Raw genomic sequence first — 15,909 nt, forward strand, 5'->3', positions numbered from 1 at the left:
CGATTTGAATTTACAGGGGAGCATATTTGTTATTAGTTTAAAAAAAAAATTGGGGTGTTCCGAGAATCGAACTCGGGACCTCTCGCACCCGAAGCGAGAATCATACCACTAGACCAAACACCCTTTGTGTTGTGATAACTAAGGAAACGTATATATACTTTGTATTTATGTCCAATCCAAGTTGGACGCTAATTTCCAACGATTTGAAAAGAAATTCTTGTGGGTGTCTGCATCAGAGATGTACTGCGAACGACTGAATAGCTGCACAGTTAGCATCATGAAGGCCGGTGTCTGTTAACATGGGCTATCCTGTCAACTGAAACCAGCGACGACGTTTCCCTCTAGCTAGGCTGGGACCAGCGGCATTACTCCTCATTCCTCAACAAGAAACCGCCCAAAGTTTAGTTTCAAATAATTTTTGATGATGTGCCGAATACTGTTCGGACACGTGACACACGCATCTCCTACTCGAGCAGCGGTTGCCTTGCACCTCGTTGGGCGAGGGCGAGGGCGACGGGTGGGTTCATCGTTGTAGAGAGAAAGCGAGTGCGCGGGGGACCAGCGTTCGGCGATTGAAATGTCGGAGAGGATATGGCATCGGCATCGACGACATGAGCACGACGGAGAAGATGGACGCGTCTCTCTAGATTAGGCGCGCGGCGTATGGCTGGAGGCCGCCTGGCTAAAAGACCGGGTGAGGGTCGTCTAGTTAACGTGCTTCCGCATCGGACGTCCAACACGCGGGCAGGACTAGCTACCAGCCACGCAAATTTTCTATGAATGACAGTTCCCGTTTTTCTTTTCTTTTTCTTTTTCTTTTGAGAAGCAGTTTCTAGGACGACCTTGGCGAGTCACGACTACAACGGGCCACCGTACGTGAGGTCACGAAAGCCACGCCAACTCCTTTTCCGATACCTACAGCCTACAGGCCAGCCGGTGCTGCATGCATAGGCTTGGCTTCTCTCCCCGTTGTGTGTGTCGTAGCACAAGTGGGCCGTAGATAGACAAGCTGGCAATACGATGATCGATATATTGATCGGGTGCCGATGCATGTGTATATAAGTATAGAGTAGGCCTTAACCTCAACTATACATAACTAGGAGGTGGGCCGCAATACGAAATACATGCAACACAAATATATATTCAACATCCCCGCAGTCGAAGCGTCACCGGTGACACAGAGACTGGACCGAACTCCTTGAAGACGGGAGTAGGCAATCCCTTAGTCATCACATCAACAAACTGTTGCGACGTCGGAACGTGGAGAATCTGAACACGGCCAAGGGCAACCTACTCTCGCACGAAGTGAATATCGAGCTCAATATGCTTCGTACGTCGATGGTGCACCGCGTTGGCGGAGAGGTAGACCGTGCTGACATTATCGCAGTAGACAAGAGTGGCCTTGTGAACGTCACAAAGAAACTACTGGGGCAGCTGGCGGATCCAAGAGCACTCGGCCACGACGTTAGCCACGACCCGATACTCTGCCTTGGCGCCGGAGCGGGAGACCGTGGGCTGCCGCTTCGATGACCAAGAGATCAACGAGGGCCCAAGGTAGACGCAATAGCCGGACGTGGAGCTACGGTGAGGTTGTACACACAAGTTTACGTGTCGGGGCAGCCTGCCCAATCGACATCCGAGTAGGCAACGAGGTCGGTGGAGGCGGAGTCCGTCAGGGTGAGTCCCAAGGACATGGTGCCGCGTATGTAACGGAGAATATGCTTCACCAAGGTCCAATGAGGGTCACGCGGGGCGTGCATGTGAAGGCACACCTGCTGGACAGCGTACTGCAGGTCGGGTCGAGTCAGCGTAGGTACTGTAAAGCACCAACAATGGAGCGATAGAACGCTGCATCGGACGCGAGAGACCCCTCCAGAGCAGAGACCTTCGCCTTCGTGTCGACGGGGGTGGGCGCCAGCTTGCAGTTAAGCATGCAGGTGTCGTGGGAACGAGTCTGACAGTAAAAGTAGGGGGTACGTAGGAGAGGGCAGAGTCCTAGCTACGGTGAGGTTGTACACACAAGTTTACGAGTTCAGGCCCCTCTCGAAGGAAGTAACAACCCTATGTCTCGGTGCCGCGGAGGCTTGTCGATTGAAGTGTGTGGTAGTTACAGGGGGTGCGAACCCTTGTGCCAGAGGGGAGGGGCGGCTTATATAGAGTGCGCCTGGCCCCTCGCAGCCCTCAGTTACACAAGGGTTCAATGAGAATTATGTCCTGAACGTTACTGGTAACGCCTGTAATAAATGGTCCTTATGACGACGGAGTGAATGCCTAACCGTTGACTTCTTGGGGTGACTCTAGGCATTCTGTACTCCGAGTGAGTTCTTGTATGGTCGGGTGATTTAATCATGGTCGAGTGGAATTGGGATATCCGAGTGGAATCTTTCGTCGAGTGGATTGCACTTCATGAGAATTTCAGTCGGTATCTTCTGTTGAACCTTGTAGGCCTTGGACTCTAGGGTAGTGTCCTTTGCTAGGGCGTCTAGGTCAGGCCTAAGAACCTACCCTAGGTACATGTCATCGTCAACCGGCACGCTCCAGAAACTCATGGGCATACTTCTGCTGATGCGGAAAGAAGCCGTCATCCCGACGGACCACCTCGATGCTGAGGAAGTAGTGTAGAGGCCCCAAGTCCTTGAGGGCGAACTCATCACCAAGACGAGCTGTTAGCCATTGAAGGAGCTCGGGAGCGGACGCTATGAGGATGATGTCGTCGACGTAGAGCAACAAATATGCAATGTCAGCTCCCTAATGATACACAAAGAGTGAGGCATCAGAGTGAGTGGACCGAAAGCCCAGAGACTACAGGAAGGCTGCGATACGCTGGTACCAAGCCCAAGGCGCCTACTTCAACCCGGAAAGAGAATGGGAGAGCAAGCACACGAAGTCCGGATGCTCGGCGCCGACGAAACCAGTGGGCTGCTCACAGAACACCTGCTCGGCAAGATGACCGTTCAAGAAGGCGTTGGAGACATCCAACTGATGCACAGGCCAGACTCGCGAGATCGCCAACTGGAGCGCAGCACGGATCGTGCCTGGTTTAACAACAGGAGCAAAGGTGTCGGTGCAGTCCATGTCCGCGCGCTGCCGAAATCAACTAACCATCCACCGAGCCTTGTAACGCTCGAGAGAACTGTTCGGGCGGGTCTTGTGGCGGAACACCCACTTGCCAGTGATGATGTTGGCACGAGGGAGTCATGGAACAAGATGCCACGTGCGGTTGCGCTGCAGGGCATCGAACTCCTCCTGCATCGCTGCAAGCCAGTGGGGAACCCGAAGGGCAACGCGAGCGAAGGCGGGGATGGGTGACGGTGTCGACGTCGAGGCGGCGCACACATACTCGTTGGAGGAGTAGCGCGTGCTCGGCAGAAGCACACCGGTCCCGAGCACGGGTCGCACGCCGAGAGGCAGGGCAGCGGGGCCCGTGGCGGCCGGGCCAACAGCGGTGGCGGGTGCCGCGGCGGCGGGTGCCGCGGCGGCGGTGGTGCCCACGGCAGCGGGGCCACGACGGCAGGCGAGTCGTCGGCGGCGTTCGAGCTGGTAGCTGGGGTGGCGACGGGCGAAGTCGAGCCCGTCGCCTGGGTGGCGGCGCCAACCGGGGTGGAGGGCGGGGTGCCCGCCGGCTCAACCTCGGAGGAGGGAGACGGGGACCCGGGGGCCCGGTGAGACTCGACCTCGGGGGAGGGAGTCGAAAAACCGGAAGGCAGCAGAAGGCGCCTGCTTGGGGGAGGGGGGGTCTTCGGGGGGTGCCGCCGCGCATCGCTCCAAGCAGGGGGCGCGGGGGTCGGCGCCGAAGGAGTCGAAGCCGGAGAAACTTGAAAAACACGGGAACATCGTCTCGACAAAATACACGTGCTTTGAGGTGTACACACGATGAGTGACAGGATCATATCATCGATAACCTTTGGTGTTAGAGGGATAGCCAAGGAAGAGACATGGTATGGAATGTGGTGCGAGTTTGTGTGGCATGGTGGACGTGGTACTAGGATAACAAAGACACCCAAAGATGCAAAGACTGTCATAGGATGGCGGTGTACCGAAGAGAAGGTGGTGAGGGGAGTAGTTCCGCCGAGGACGACACAGACGGATGTTAACTAAAAGGCTGGCGGTGGCGAGAGTATTGGGCCAAAACCAAGCAGACACGTTAGAGTGAAAGAGTAACGTGCGAACGCAGTCATTAAGAGTGCAGAACATGCGCTCGGCGCGGCCGTTCTGCTGCGATGTGTAAGGACAAGTAAGACGGAAGATGGTACCGTGAGAGGCGAGAAGTGAAGGAAATATGCCCTAGAGGCAATAATAAAGTTATTATTTATTTCCTTATATCATGATAAATGTTTATTATTCATGCTAGAATTGTATTAACCGGAAACATAATACATGTGTGAATACATAGACAAACAGATTATCACTAGTATGCCTCTACTTGACTAGCTCGTTGATCAAAGATGGTCCTAACCATAGACATGAGTTGTCATTTGATTAACATGGTCACATCATTAGGAGAATGATGTGATTGCATGACCCATTCCGTTAACTTAGCACCCGATCGTTTAGTATGTTGCTATTGCTTTCTTCATGACTTATACATGTTCCTATGACTATGAGATTATGCAACTCCCGTTTAGCGGAGGAACACTTTGTGTGCTATCAAACGTCACAACGTAACTGGGTGATTATAAAGGTGCTCTACAGGTGTCTCCAAAGGTACTTGTTGGGTTGGCGTATTTTGAAATTAGGATTTGTCACTCCGATTGTCGGAGAGGTATCTCTGGGCCCTCTCGGTAATGCACATCACTTAAGCCTTGCAAGCATTGCAACTAATGAGTTAGTTGCGGGATGATGCATTACAGAACGAGTAAAGAGACTTGCCGGTAACGAGCTTGAACTAGGTATTGAGATACCGACGATCGAATCTCGAGCAAGTAACATACCGATGACAAAGGGAACAACGTATGTTGTTATGCGATTTGACCGATAAAGATCTTCGTAGAATATGTAGGAGCCAATATGAGCATCCAGGTTCTGCTATTGGCTATTGACCGAAGACGTGTCTCGGTCATGTCTACATAGTTCTCGAACCCGTAGGGTCCGCACGCTTAACGTTACGATGACAGTTATATTATGAGTTTATATGTTTTGATGTACCGAAGGTTGTTCAGAGTCCCGGATGTGATCACGGACATGACGAGGAGTCTCGAAATGGTCGAGACATGAAGATTGATATATTGGAAGCCTATTTTTGGATATCGGAAGTGTTCCGGGTGAAATCGAGATTTTACCGGAGTACCGAGAGGTTACCGGAACCCCCCAGGAGGTAAATGGGCCTTAGTGGGCCTTTACGGAGAAGAGAAGAGGCGGCCTGGGCTGGGCCGCGCGCCCCCCCTTTTCCTTCTCTCCCTTCTCTTTCCCCTACCTGAATCCTATTCCAACTAGGAAAGAGGGAGGGGGGGGAGTCCTACTCCCGGTGGGAGTAGGACTCCTCCTGGCGCGCCCTCTCCCTGGCCGGCCACACCCCCTTGCTCCTTTATATACGGTGGCAGGGGGCACCCCATAGACACAATAATTAATCAAGTTGATCTTTTAGCCGTGTGTGGTGCCCCCCTCCAGCATAGTCCACCTCGATAATACTGTAGCGGTGCTTAGGCGAAGCCCTGCGTCGGTAGAACATCAACATCATCACCACGCCGTCGTGCTGACGAAACTCTCCCTCAACACTCGACTGGATCGGAGTTCGAGGGACGTCATCGGGCTGAACGTGTGCTGAACTCGGAGGTGCCGTGCGTTCGATACTTGATCGGTCGGATCGTGAAGACGTACGACTACATCAACCGCGTTGTGCTAATGCTTCCGCTTTCGGTCTACGAGGGTACGTGGACAACACTCTCCCCTCTCGTTGCTGTGCATCACCATGATCTTGCGTGTGCTTAGGAATTTTTTTGAAATTACTACGTTCCCAACAGTGGCATCCAAGCCAGGTTTTATGGTAGATGTCATATGCACGAGTAGAACACAAGTGAGTTGTGGGCGATATAAGTCATACTGCTTACCAGCATGTCATACTTTGGTTCGGCGGTATTGTTGGATGAAGCGGCCCGGACCGACATTACGCGTACGCTTACGCGAGACTGGTTCTACCGACGTGCTTTGCACATAGGTGGCTGGCGGGTGTCAATTTCTCCAACTTTAGTTGAAACGAGTGTGGCTACGCCCGGTCCTTGCGAAGGTTAAAACAACACCAACTTGACAAACTATCATCGTGGTTTTGATGCGTAGGTAAGAACGGTTCTTGCTAAGCCCGCAACAGCCACGTAAAACTTGCAACAACAAAGTAGAGGACGTCTAACTTGTTTTTGCAGGGCATGTTGTGATGTGATATGGTCAAAACATGATGCTAAATTTTATTGTATGAGATGATCATGTTTTGTAACCAAGTTATCGGCAACTGGCAGGAGCCATATGGTTGTCGCTTTATTGTATGCAATGCAATCGCCCTGTAATGCTTTACTTTATCACTAAGCGGTAGCGATAGTCGAGGAAGCATAAGTTTGGTGAGACGACAACGATGCTACGATGGAGATCAAGGTGTCGCGCCGGTGACGATGGTGATCATGACGGTGCTTCGGAGATGGAGATCACAAGCACAAGATGATGATGGCCATATCATATCACTTATATTAATTGCATGTGATGTTTATCTTTTATGCATCTTATCTTGCTTTGATTGACGGTAGCATTATAAGATGATCTCTCACTAAATTTCAAGATAATAGTGTTTTCCCTGAGTATGCACCATTGCCAAAGTTCGTTGTGCCCAGACACCACGTGATGATCGGGTGTGATAAGCTCTACGTCCATCTACAACGGGTGCAAGCCAGTTTTACACACGCAGAATACTCGGGTTAAACTTGACGAGCTTAGCATATGCATATATGGCCTCGAAACACTGAGACCGAAAGGTCGAGCGTGAATCATATAGTAGATATGATCAACATAGTGATGTTCACCATTGAAAACTACTCCATTTCACGTGATGATCGGTTATGGTTTAGTTGATTTGGATCACGTGATCACTTAGAAGATTAGAGGGATGTCTTTCTAAGTGGGAGTTCTTAAGTAATATGATTAAATTGAACTTAAATTTATCATGAACTTAGTACCTGATAGTATCTTGCTTGTCTATGTTGATTGTAGATAGATGGCCCGTGCTGTTGTTGCGTTGAATTTTAATGCGTTCCTTGAGAAAGCAAAGTTGAAAGATGATGGTAGCAATTACACGGACTGGGTCCATAACTTGAGGATTATCCTCATTGCTGCTCAGAAGAATTATGGCCTGGAAGCACCGCTGAGTTCCAGGCCTGCTGCTGATGCAACTGACGACGTTAAGAACGTCTGACAGAGCAAAGCTGATGACTACTCGATAGTTCAATGTGCCATGCTTTACGGCTTAGAACCGGGACTTCAAAGATGTTTTGAACATCATGGAGCATATGAGATATTCCAGGAGTTGAAGTTAATATTTCAAGTAAATGCCCGGATTGAAAGATATGAAGTCTGCAATAAGTTCTACAGCTGCAACATGGAGGAGAATAGTTCTTTCAGTGAACATATACTCAGAATGTCTGGGTACCATAATCACTTGACTCAGCTGGGAGTTAATCTTCCGATTGATAGTTTCATTGACAGAGTTCTTCAATCACTGCCACCAAGCTACAAGAGCTTCATGATGAACTATAATATGCAAGGGATGAATAAGACAATTCCCGAGCTCTTCGCAATGCTAAAAGCTGCGGAGGTAGAAATCAAGAAGGAGCATCAAGTGTTGATGGTCAGTAAGACCACCAGTTTCAAGAAAGGCAAAGGGAAGAAGAAGGGGAACTTCAAGAAGAACAGCAAGCAAGTTGCTACTTAGGAGAAGAAACTCAAGTATGGACCTAAGCCTGAGACTGAGTGCTTCTACTACAAGCAGACTGGTCACTGGAAGCGGAACTGCCCCAAGTATTTGGCGGATAAGAAGGATGGCAATGTGAACAAAGGTATAGGTGATATACATGTTATTGATGTGTACCTTACTAAAGCTCGCAGTAGGATCTGGGTATTTGATACTGGTTCTGTTGCTAATATTTGCAACTCGAAATAGGGACTACGGATTAAGCGAACACTGGCAAAGGACGAGGTGACGATGCGCGTGGGAAATGGTTCCAAAGTCGATGTGATCGCGGTCGGCACGCTACCTCTACATCTACCTTCAAGATTAGTATTAGACCTAAATAATTGTTATTTGGTGCCAGCGTTGAGCATGAACATTATATCTAGATCTTATTTGATGCGAGACGGTTATTCATTTAAATCAGAGCATAATGATTGTTCTATTTATATGAGTAATATCTTTTATGGTCATGCACCCTTGAAGAGTGGTCTATTTTTGATGAATCTCGATAGTAGTGATACACATATTCATAATGTTGAAGCCAAAAGATGCAGAGTTGATAATGATAGTGCAACTTATTTGTGGCACTGCCGTTTAGGTCATATCGGTGTAAAGCGCATGAAGAAACTCCATACTGATGGACTTTTGGAACCACTTGATTATGAATCACTTGGTACTTGCGAACCGTGCCTCATGGGCAAGATGACTAAAACGCCATTCTCCGGAACTATGGAGAGAGGAACAGATTTGTTGGAAATCATACATACAGATGTATGTGGTCCGATGAATGTTGAGGCTCGTGGCGGATATCGTTATTTTCTCACCTTCACGGATGATTTAAGCAGATATGGGTATATCTACTTGATGAAGCATAAGTCTGAAACATTTGAAAAGTTCAAAGAATTTCAGAGTGAAGTTGAAAATCATCGTAACAAGAAAATAAAGTTTCTACGATCTGATCGTGGAGGAGAATATTTGAGTTACGAGTTTGGTCTACATTTGAAACAATGCGGAATAGTTTCGCAACTCACGCCACCCGGAATACCACATCGTAATGGTGTGTCCGAACGTCGTAATCGTACTTTACTAGATATATGGACGATCTATGATGTCTCTTACAGATTTACCGCTATCATTTTGGGGATATGCTTTAGAGACGGCCGCATTCACATTAAATAGGGTACCATCAAAATTCGTTGAGACGACGCCTTATGAACTGTGGTTTGGCAAGAAACCAAAATTGTCGTTTCTGAAAGTTTGGGGCTGCGATGCTTATGTAAAAAAGCTTCAACCTGATAAGCTCGAACCCAAATCAGAGAAATGTGTCTTCATAGGATACCCAAAGGAAACTATTGGGTACACCTTCTATCACAGATCCGAAGGCAAGACATTCGTTGCTAAGAATGGATCCTTTCGAGAGAAGGAGTTTCTCTCAAAAGAAGTGAGTGGGAGGAAAGTGGAACTTGATGAGGTAACTATACCTGCTCCTCTATTGGAAAGTAGTTCATCACAGAAACCAGTTCCTGTGACGCCTACACCAATTAGTGAGGAAGTTAATGATGATGATCATGGAACTTTAGATCAAGTTACTACTGAACCTCGTAGATCAACCAGAGTAAGATCCACACCAGATTGGTACGGTAATCATGTTCTGGAAGTCATGCTACTAGATCATGATGAACCTACGAACTATGAAGAAGCAATGGTGAGCCCAGATTCCGCAAAATGGCTTGAAGCCATGAAATCTGAGATGGGATCCATGTATGAGAACAAAGTGTGGACTTTGGTTGACTTGCCCGATGATTGGCAAGCAATTGAGAATAAATGGATCTTCAAGAAGAAGACTGACGCTGACGGTAATGTTACTATCTACAAAGCTCGACTTGTTGCGAAAGGTTTTCGACAAGTTCAAGAGATTGACTACGATGAGACTTTCTCACCTGTAGCGATGCTTAAGTCTGTCCGAATCATGTTAGCAATTGCCGCATTTTATGATTATGAAATTTGGCAAATGGATGTCAAAATGCATTCCTAAATGGATTTCTGGAAGAAGAGTTGTATATGATGCAACCAGAAGGTTTTGTCGATCCAAAGGGAGCTAACAAAGTGTGCAAGCTCCAACGATCCATTTATGGACTGGTGCAAGCCTCTCGGAGTTGGAATAAACGCTTTGATAGTGTGATCAAAGCATTTGGTTTTATACAGACTTTTGGAGAAGCCTGTATTTACAAGAAAGTGAGTGGGAGCTCTGTAGAATTTCTAATATTATATGTGGATGACATATTGCTGATTGGAAATGATATAGAATTTCTGGATAGCATAAAGGGATACTTGAATAAGAGTTTTTCAATGAAAGACCTCGGTGAAGTTGCTTACATATTGGGCATCAAGATCTATAGAGATAGATCAAGACGCTTAATTGGACTTTCACAAAGCACATACCTTGACAAAGTTTTGAAGAAGTTCAAAATGTATCAAGCAAAGAAAGGGTTCTTGCCTGTGCTACAAGGTGTGAAGTTGAGTAAGACTCAATGCCCGACCGCTGCAGAAGATAGAGAGAAAAATGAAAGATGGTCCCTATGCTTCAGCCATAGGCTCTATCATGTATGCAATGCTGTGTACCAGACCTGATGTGTGCCTTGCTATAAGTCTAGCAGGGAGGTACCAAAGTAATCCAGGAGTGAATCACTGGACAACGGTCAAAAACATCCTGAAATACCTGAAAAGGACTAAGGATATGTTTCTCGTTTATGGAGGTGACAAAGAGCTCATCGTAAACGGTTACGTTGATGCAAGCTTTGACACTGATTCAGACGATTCTAAATCGCAAACCGGACACGTGTTTACATTGAACGGTGGAGCTGTCAGTTGGTGCAGTTCTAAACAAAAGCATTGTGACGGGATCTACATGTGAAGCGGAGTACATAGCTGCTTAGGAAGCAGCAAATGAAGGAGTCTGGATGAAGGAGTTCATATCCGATATAGGTGTCATACCTAGTGCATCGGGTCCAATGAAAATCTTTTGTGACAATACTGGTGCAATTGCCTTGGCGAAGGAATCCAGATTTCACAAGAGAACCAAGCACATCAAGAGACGCTTCAATTCCATCCGGGATTTAGTCCAGGTGGGAGACATAGAAATTTGCAAGATACATACGGATCTGAATATTGCAGACCCGTTGACTAAGCCTCTTCCACGAGCAAAACATGATCAGCACCAAGGCTCCATGGGTGTTAGAATCATTACTGTGTAATCTAGATTATTGACTCTAGTGCAAGTGGGAGACTGAAGGAAATATGCCCTAGAGGCAATAATAAAGTTATTATTTATTTCCTTATATCATGATAAATGTTTATTATTCATGCTAGAATTGTATTAACTGGAAACATAATACATGTGTGAATACATAGACAAACAGATTGTCACTAGTATGCCTCTACTTGACTAGCTCGTTGATCAAAGATGGTTATGTTTCCTAACCATAGACATGAGTTGTCATTTGATTAACAGGGTCACATCATTAGGAGAATGATGTGATTGACATGACCCATTCCGTTAGCTTAGCACCCGATCGTTTAGTATGTTGCTATTGCTTTCTTCATGACTTATACATGTTCCTATGACTACGAGATTATGCAACTCCCGTTTACCGGAGGAACACTTTGTGTGCTACCAAATGTCACAATGTAATTGGGTGATTATAAAGGTGCTCTACAGGTGTCTCCAAAGGTACTTGTTGGGTTGGCGTATTTCGATATTAGGATTTGTCACTCCGATTGTCGAAGAGGTATCTCTGGGCCCTCTCAGTAATGTACATCACTTAAGCCTTGCAAGCATTGCAACTAATGAGTTAGTTGCGGGACGATGCATTACAGAACGAGTAAAGAGACTTACTGGTAACGAGCTTGAACTAGGTATTGAGATACCGACGATCGAATCTCGGAAAAGTAACAGACCGATGACAAAGGGAGCAACGTATGTTGTTATGCGGTTTGACCGATAAAGATCTTCGTAGAATATGTAGGAGCCAATATGAGCATCCAGGTTCCGCTATTGGCTATTGACAAGAGACGTGTCTCGGTCATGTCTACATAGTTATCGAACCCGTAGGGTCCGCACGCTTAACGTTACGATGACAGTTATATTATGAGTTTATATGTTTTGATATACCGAAGGTTGTTCGGAGTCCCGGATGTGATCACGGACATGACGAGGAGTCTCGAAATGGTCGAGACATGAAGATTGATATATTGGAAGCCTAGGTTTGGATATTGGAAGTGTTCCGGATGAAATCGGGATTTTACCGGAGTACCGGGAGGTTACCGGAACCCACCGGGAGGTAAATGGGCCTTAGTGGGCCTTTACGGAGAAGAGAAGAGGCGGCCAGGGCTGGTCCGCGCGCCCCTCCCCCTAGTCCGAATAGGACAAGGAGAGGGGGGCGGCGCCCCCCCTTTTCCTTCTCTCCCTTCTCTTTCCCCCTCCCAATCCTATTCCAACTAGGAAAGGGGGGGAGTCCTACTCCCGGTGGGAGTAGGACTCCTCCTGGCGCGCCCTCTCCCTGGCCGGCCACCCCCATTGCTCCTTTATATACGGGGGCAGGGGGGCACCCCATAGACACACCAATTGATCAAGTTGATCTTTTAGCCGTGTGCGGTGCCCCCCTCCACCATAGTCCACCTCGATAATACTGTAGCGGTGCTTAGGCGAAGCCCTGCGTCGGTAGAACATCAACATCGTCACCACACCGTCGTGCTGACGAAACTCTCCCTCAACACTTGGCTGGATCAGAGTTCGAGGGACGTCATCGGGCTGAACATGTGCTGAACTTGGAGGTGCCGTGCGTTCGGTACTTGATCGGTCGGATCGTGAAGACGTACGACTACATCAACCGCGTTGTGCTAACGCTTCCGCTTTCGGTCTACGAGGGTACGTGGACAACACTCTCCCCTCTCGTTGTTGTGCATCACCATGATCTTGCATGTGCGTAGGATTTTTTTGAAATTACTACGTTCCCCAACAAGAAGGGTGCGGAGAGCGACGTTGTCAAACTCTTTTCCGTTATCAGTTTGGAGTGCAAGTATGGGGCGACCAGACTGGATAGTGATATAGGAATAAAAGGCAGTGAGTGTGGCTAAAGCATTAGATTTACGACAAAGAGGAAAAGTCCACATATAACGAGAATAATCATCTAAAATCACAAAATAGTATAGATAACCCGTGTTACTTGCAACGAGAGACGTACAAACATCAGTAAGAAGTAATTGAAATGGAAAAGTGGAAATTTTGATAGATGTACTAAAGGGAAGACGAATGTGCTTGCCCAAACGACAAGCCTCATAAATATGCTCGTTGAGCTTATTACATGAGAAAGAAAAACTCCTAAGAATCTGACGCAAAATGGTGGGGTTGGGGTGGCCCAAGCGAGCATGCCAAAGATCGACGCCAGCGGCGAGGGCGATTGGTGTGGATGTGGAGGCGCCGTCTTGCACGGGATAGAGCTCATCAAGGCTGTCACATCAATGGAGTACCATCCGGATACGGGCGTCCTTCACAGAAAAACCAACACTATCAAATTCAACAGTACGTGGGTTCTCACGAGTAAGACGACGAACGGAAACTAAACTCGTGACTAAGGCCCCGTTCGGATCCTCTCCACGATCCAGCTTCTGGAAATATGCATGAGAATCTAGCCGAACGGTCCAGCTTTGAGAAGCTCGCTCCTGGAGAAAGAGCAGCCCCTATTGCAAGTTTCTGGAGCAGCGGAAGCGCAGCTTCAAGAAAAGGAGAAGGGGAGTTGCTCAGAACTACACAAGAAATGGCCTTCCGAAGTGAATCCTCGAACCGTTTTTCTCTTAGCGAACAGTTTTCCTCACGCTAGGAGCAATCAAACTGGGTCCAAAGCTCCCTCCGTGGGCTGCCAGTCCATGCTGAGGCAGAGTTGGGAAAATCTGGAGCTGCCGAACACATCCTGCTTCCGTAGGAAGCTGGCGGCGGCTAGCTTCTCGGGAAGCTAGTTATTTGCTGAAGCTAGCGACGATCCGAACGGGGCCTAAGTCAGGTGAAACACAAGGACATTAGACATAGTGATAGGTGTGGAACTAGAAGGAAAACTAGTATTACCGACATGAGTGATAGGTAAAGAAGAACCGTTGCCAACGGTGATACGAGTGGATGTGTTAATGAGAGTGGAGGAGGTTAGGTTACTAGGATGAGCTGTCATGTGCGTAGTAGCACCTGATTCCATGTACCAGTCGCCTCCACCGCATTAGTTACTCGGCGACGACGCAGAGTGCAGGGCGCCCAGGAGGGCGGGGTCCCACGGTGCAGGTACTTGCGGCGGCGGCGTGCCTCCATAGGGTGGCGCCTGGGCAGGCGCGCGATAGCCACCGAGGGGTAGCGGCACGAGGGGAGCACCGTAACCCTGGTAGGGGTGCCAAAGAACGCCTGGTGGCCCGCGGGGCGAGGACCAAGAAGACCCGGTGCAGGAGCCCGCGGGACGGGCATGTGATAGGCATGCACGACGCCCGTCCACAGGTTCTGCTCGACGGCCCATGGCGGAGGAGGCTGCTGGTAGCGGGGCCCCCACGCACCCTGTGCCTGTTGCTGCGACTGTTGCTGGCGGCGGCCCCCGTCACCCCGCCGATTGCGCTGGCCCCACCACCTTGCGGCTACTGGGGAGGCGCACGCGTGGGGGGGGGGGGGGGTGCGAGCGGCAGCGGGAAGTAGCCGGCGAGCGCGGGTGGCGCGCGCGGACTTGGTGTGGCTGGTGGAGCAGGGCTGCCGCGGGTGGTGCCAGCGGCAAGGGCGGTGTGATGGACCCGCTGCTTCACCTTCATCATCCGGCACTCCTCAAGCTTGAGGTACGCGATGACGTGCTGGAAGGTGGGCCGTGGCAGCAGGGTAAGGTTGGACGCCGCGTTACCGAAGTCCACGTTGAGACCGACGGTGAGGGTGCTAGCATGAGGTCATCGGAAACCTTGACACCGATGTCGCGAAGCTTGTGGGCGAACATCTTGAGCCTCATGCAGTACTCATAGATGATGGAGTTGTCCTGGTGACAACCGAAGAACTCCTGCTGCAAGAAAACAAGGCGCTGAAGTTTGTTGTCGGTGAAGGGCGCATTGATCTTGGTCCACACGGCGCAGGCGTCGTCGTCCTCAGCGACAACCGCGTGGAAGATGTCCTTCGAGACGGTTTGGTAGAACCATCTGATGAGCGTGGTCTCAATGACGGACCACTTCGGATCACCCCTCATGTAGTCACCATCCACGGAGCCGTCGATGTGCTCGGTGAGATAGTACTCGTGGAAGCCGAGGTTGAAGTAGGTCTTCCACATGTAGTACGGCGCGTTTGAGCTGTCGAGACGGATGGGGACTCGGGCCTCAATGTTAAGGTCACGGATGGCGGCGGCAGAGGGCTCGGGGCCGGTGAAGGGGTTCGACGAGCGGGTTGTTGAAGAGCCCGGGAAGGAGTCCATTGGTGCGGCGGGTAGGGTTAGGGTTTTGGTGGCCGTTGAGACGCGGCGGCGGGGAAGTGCAGCAGCTGCGGGAAGAGGGAAGGCAACGGCTTTAGTGCGGAGAAGCAGCGCAACGGGGCGGCGGCGGCCCGAGCGGTTCGGCGCGCGACAACGGCGGTTCGGCGCGGCATTGGGCGGAAGCGGCGCGGCGGCGACGCGACTGAGGAAGGGAAGAGCACGGTGGCGGCAAGGTGCGGCGGTGGTGGGGTGCGGCGGCGGCGAACCCTAGGGTAAGACCGAAAAAGTTGATACCATGTAAGATAAATAAGTTGGCAATACAATGATCGATATATTGATGGGATGCCGATACACGTATATATAAATGCAGAATAAATCTTAAGCTTAATTATACACAACTAAAAGATGAGCCACAATACGAAATACATACAAATAAATATATACTCAACATGGGCGAAGCGACGATCGAGGAGAAGCCATCGACCGGAAGAGAACAACGCAACGCAA

General features: G+C 49.3%; 1 protein-coding gene and 1 non-coding gene across 2 annotated transcripts; both read right to left on the reverse strand.

Moving 5' to 3' along the window:
- Window positions 1-51: 51 nt before the first annotated feature.
- Window positions 52-123, reverse strand: TRNAP-CGG (transfer RNA proline (anticodon CGG)). Its single transcript has one exon. It is a non-coding gene; the product is annotated as a tRNA-Pro (tRNA).
- Window positions 124-14,596: 14,473 nt separating this feature from the next.
- LOC147971256 (uncharacterized) lies at window positions 14,597-15,405 on the reverse strand. The gene is made up of 2 exons (XM_087523890.1): window positions 14,939-15,405; window positions 14,597-14,882 (listed from the first exon to the last, which is right to left on the reverse strand). The coding sequence occupies exons 1-2, from the start codon at window positions 15,403-15,405 to the stop codon at window positions 14,597-14,599; spliced, it is 753 nt and encodes a 250-aa protein (XP_087380016.1).
- Between the last annotated feature and the right edge of the window lie 504 nt (window positions 15,406-15,909).

The sequence above is a fragment of the Triticum urartu genome, chromosome 5A, assembly GCF_056163025.1.
Source record: "Triticum urartu cultivar PI428250 chromosome 5A, HENAU_Tu73, whole genome shotgun sequence".
Taxonomy (NCBI): domain Eukaryota; kingdom Viridiplantae; phylum Streptophyta; class Magnoliopsida; order Poales; family Poaceae; genus Triticum; species Triticum urartu.

Bases quoted from the DNA above. Each gene is read 5' to 3' on its own strand.
- LOC147971256 (XM_087523890.1), bottom strand. From the start codon at position 15,405: ATGGACTCCTTCCCGGGCTCTTCAACAACCCGCTCGTCGAACCCCTTC. The intron at 14,883-14,938 runs GTTCGCCCACAA...ACCTCATGCTAG, and splicing joins TACTGCATGAGGCTCAAGAT to CACCCTCACCGTCGGTCTCA.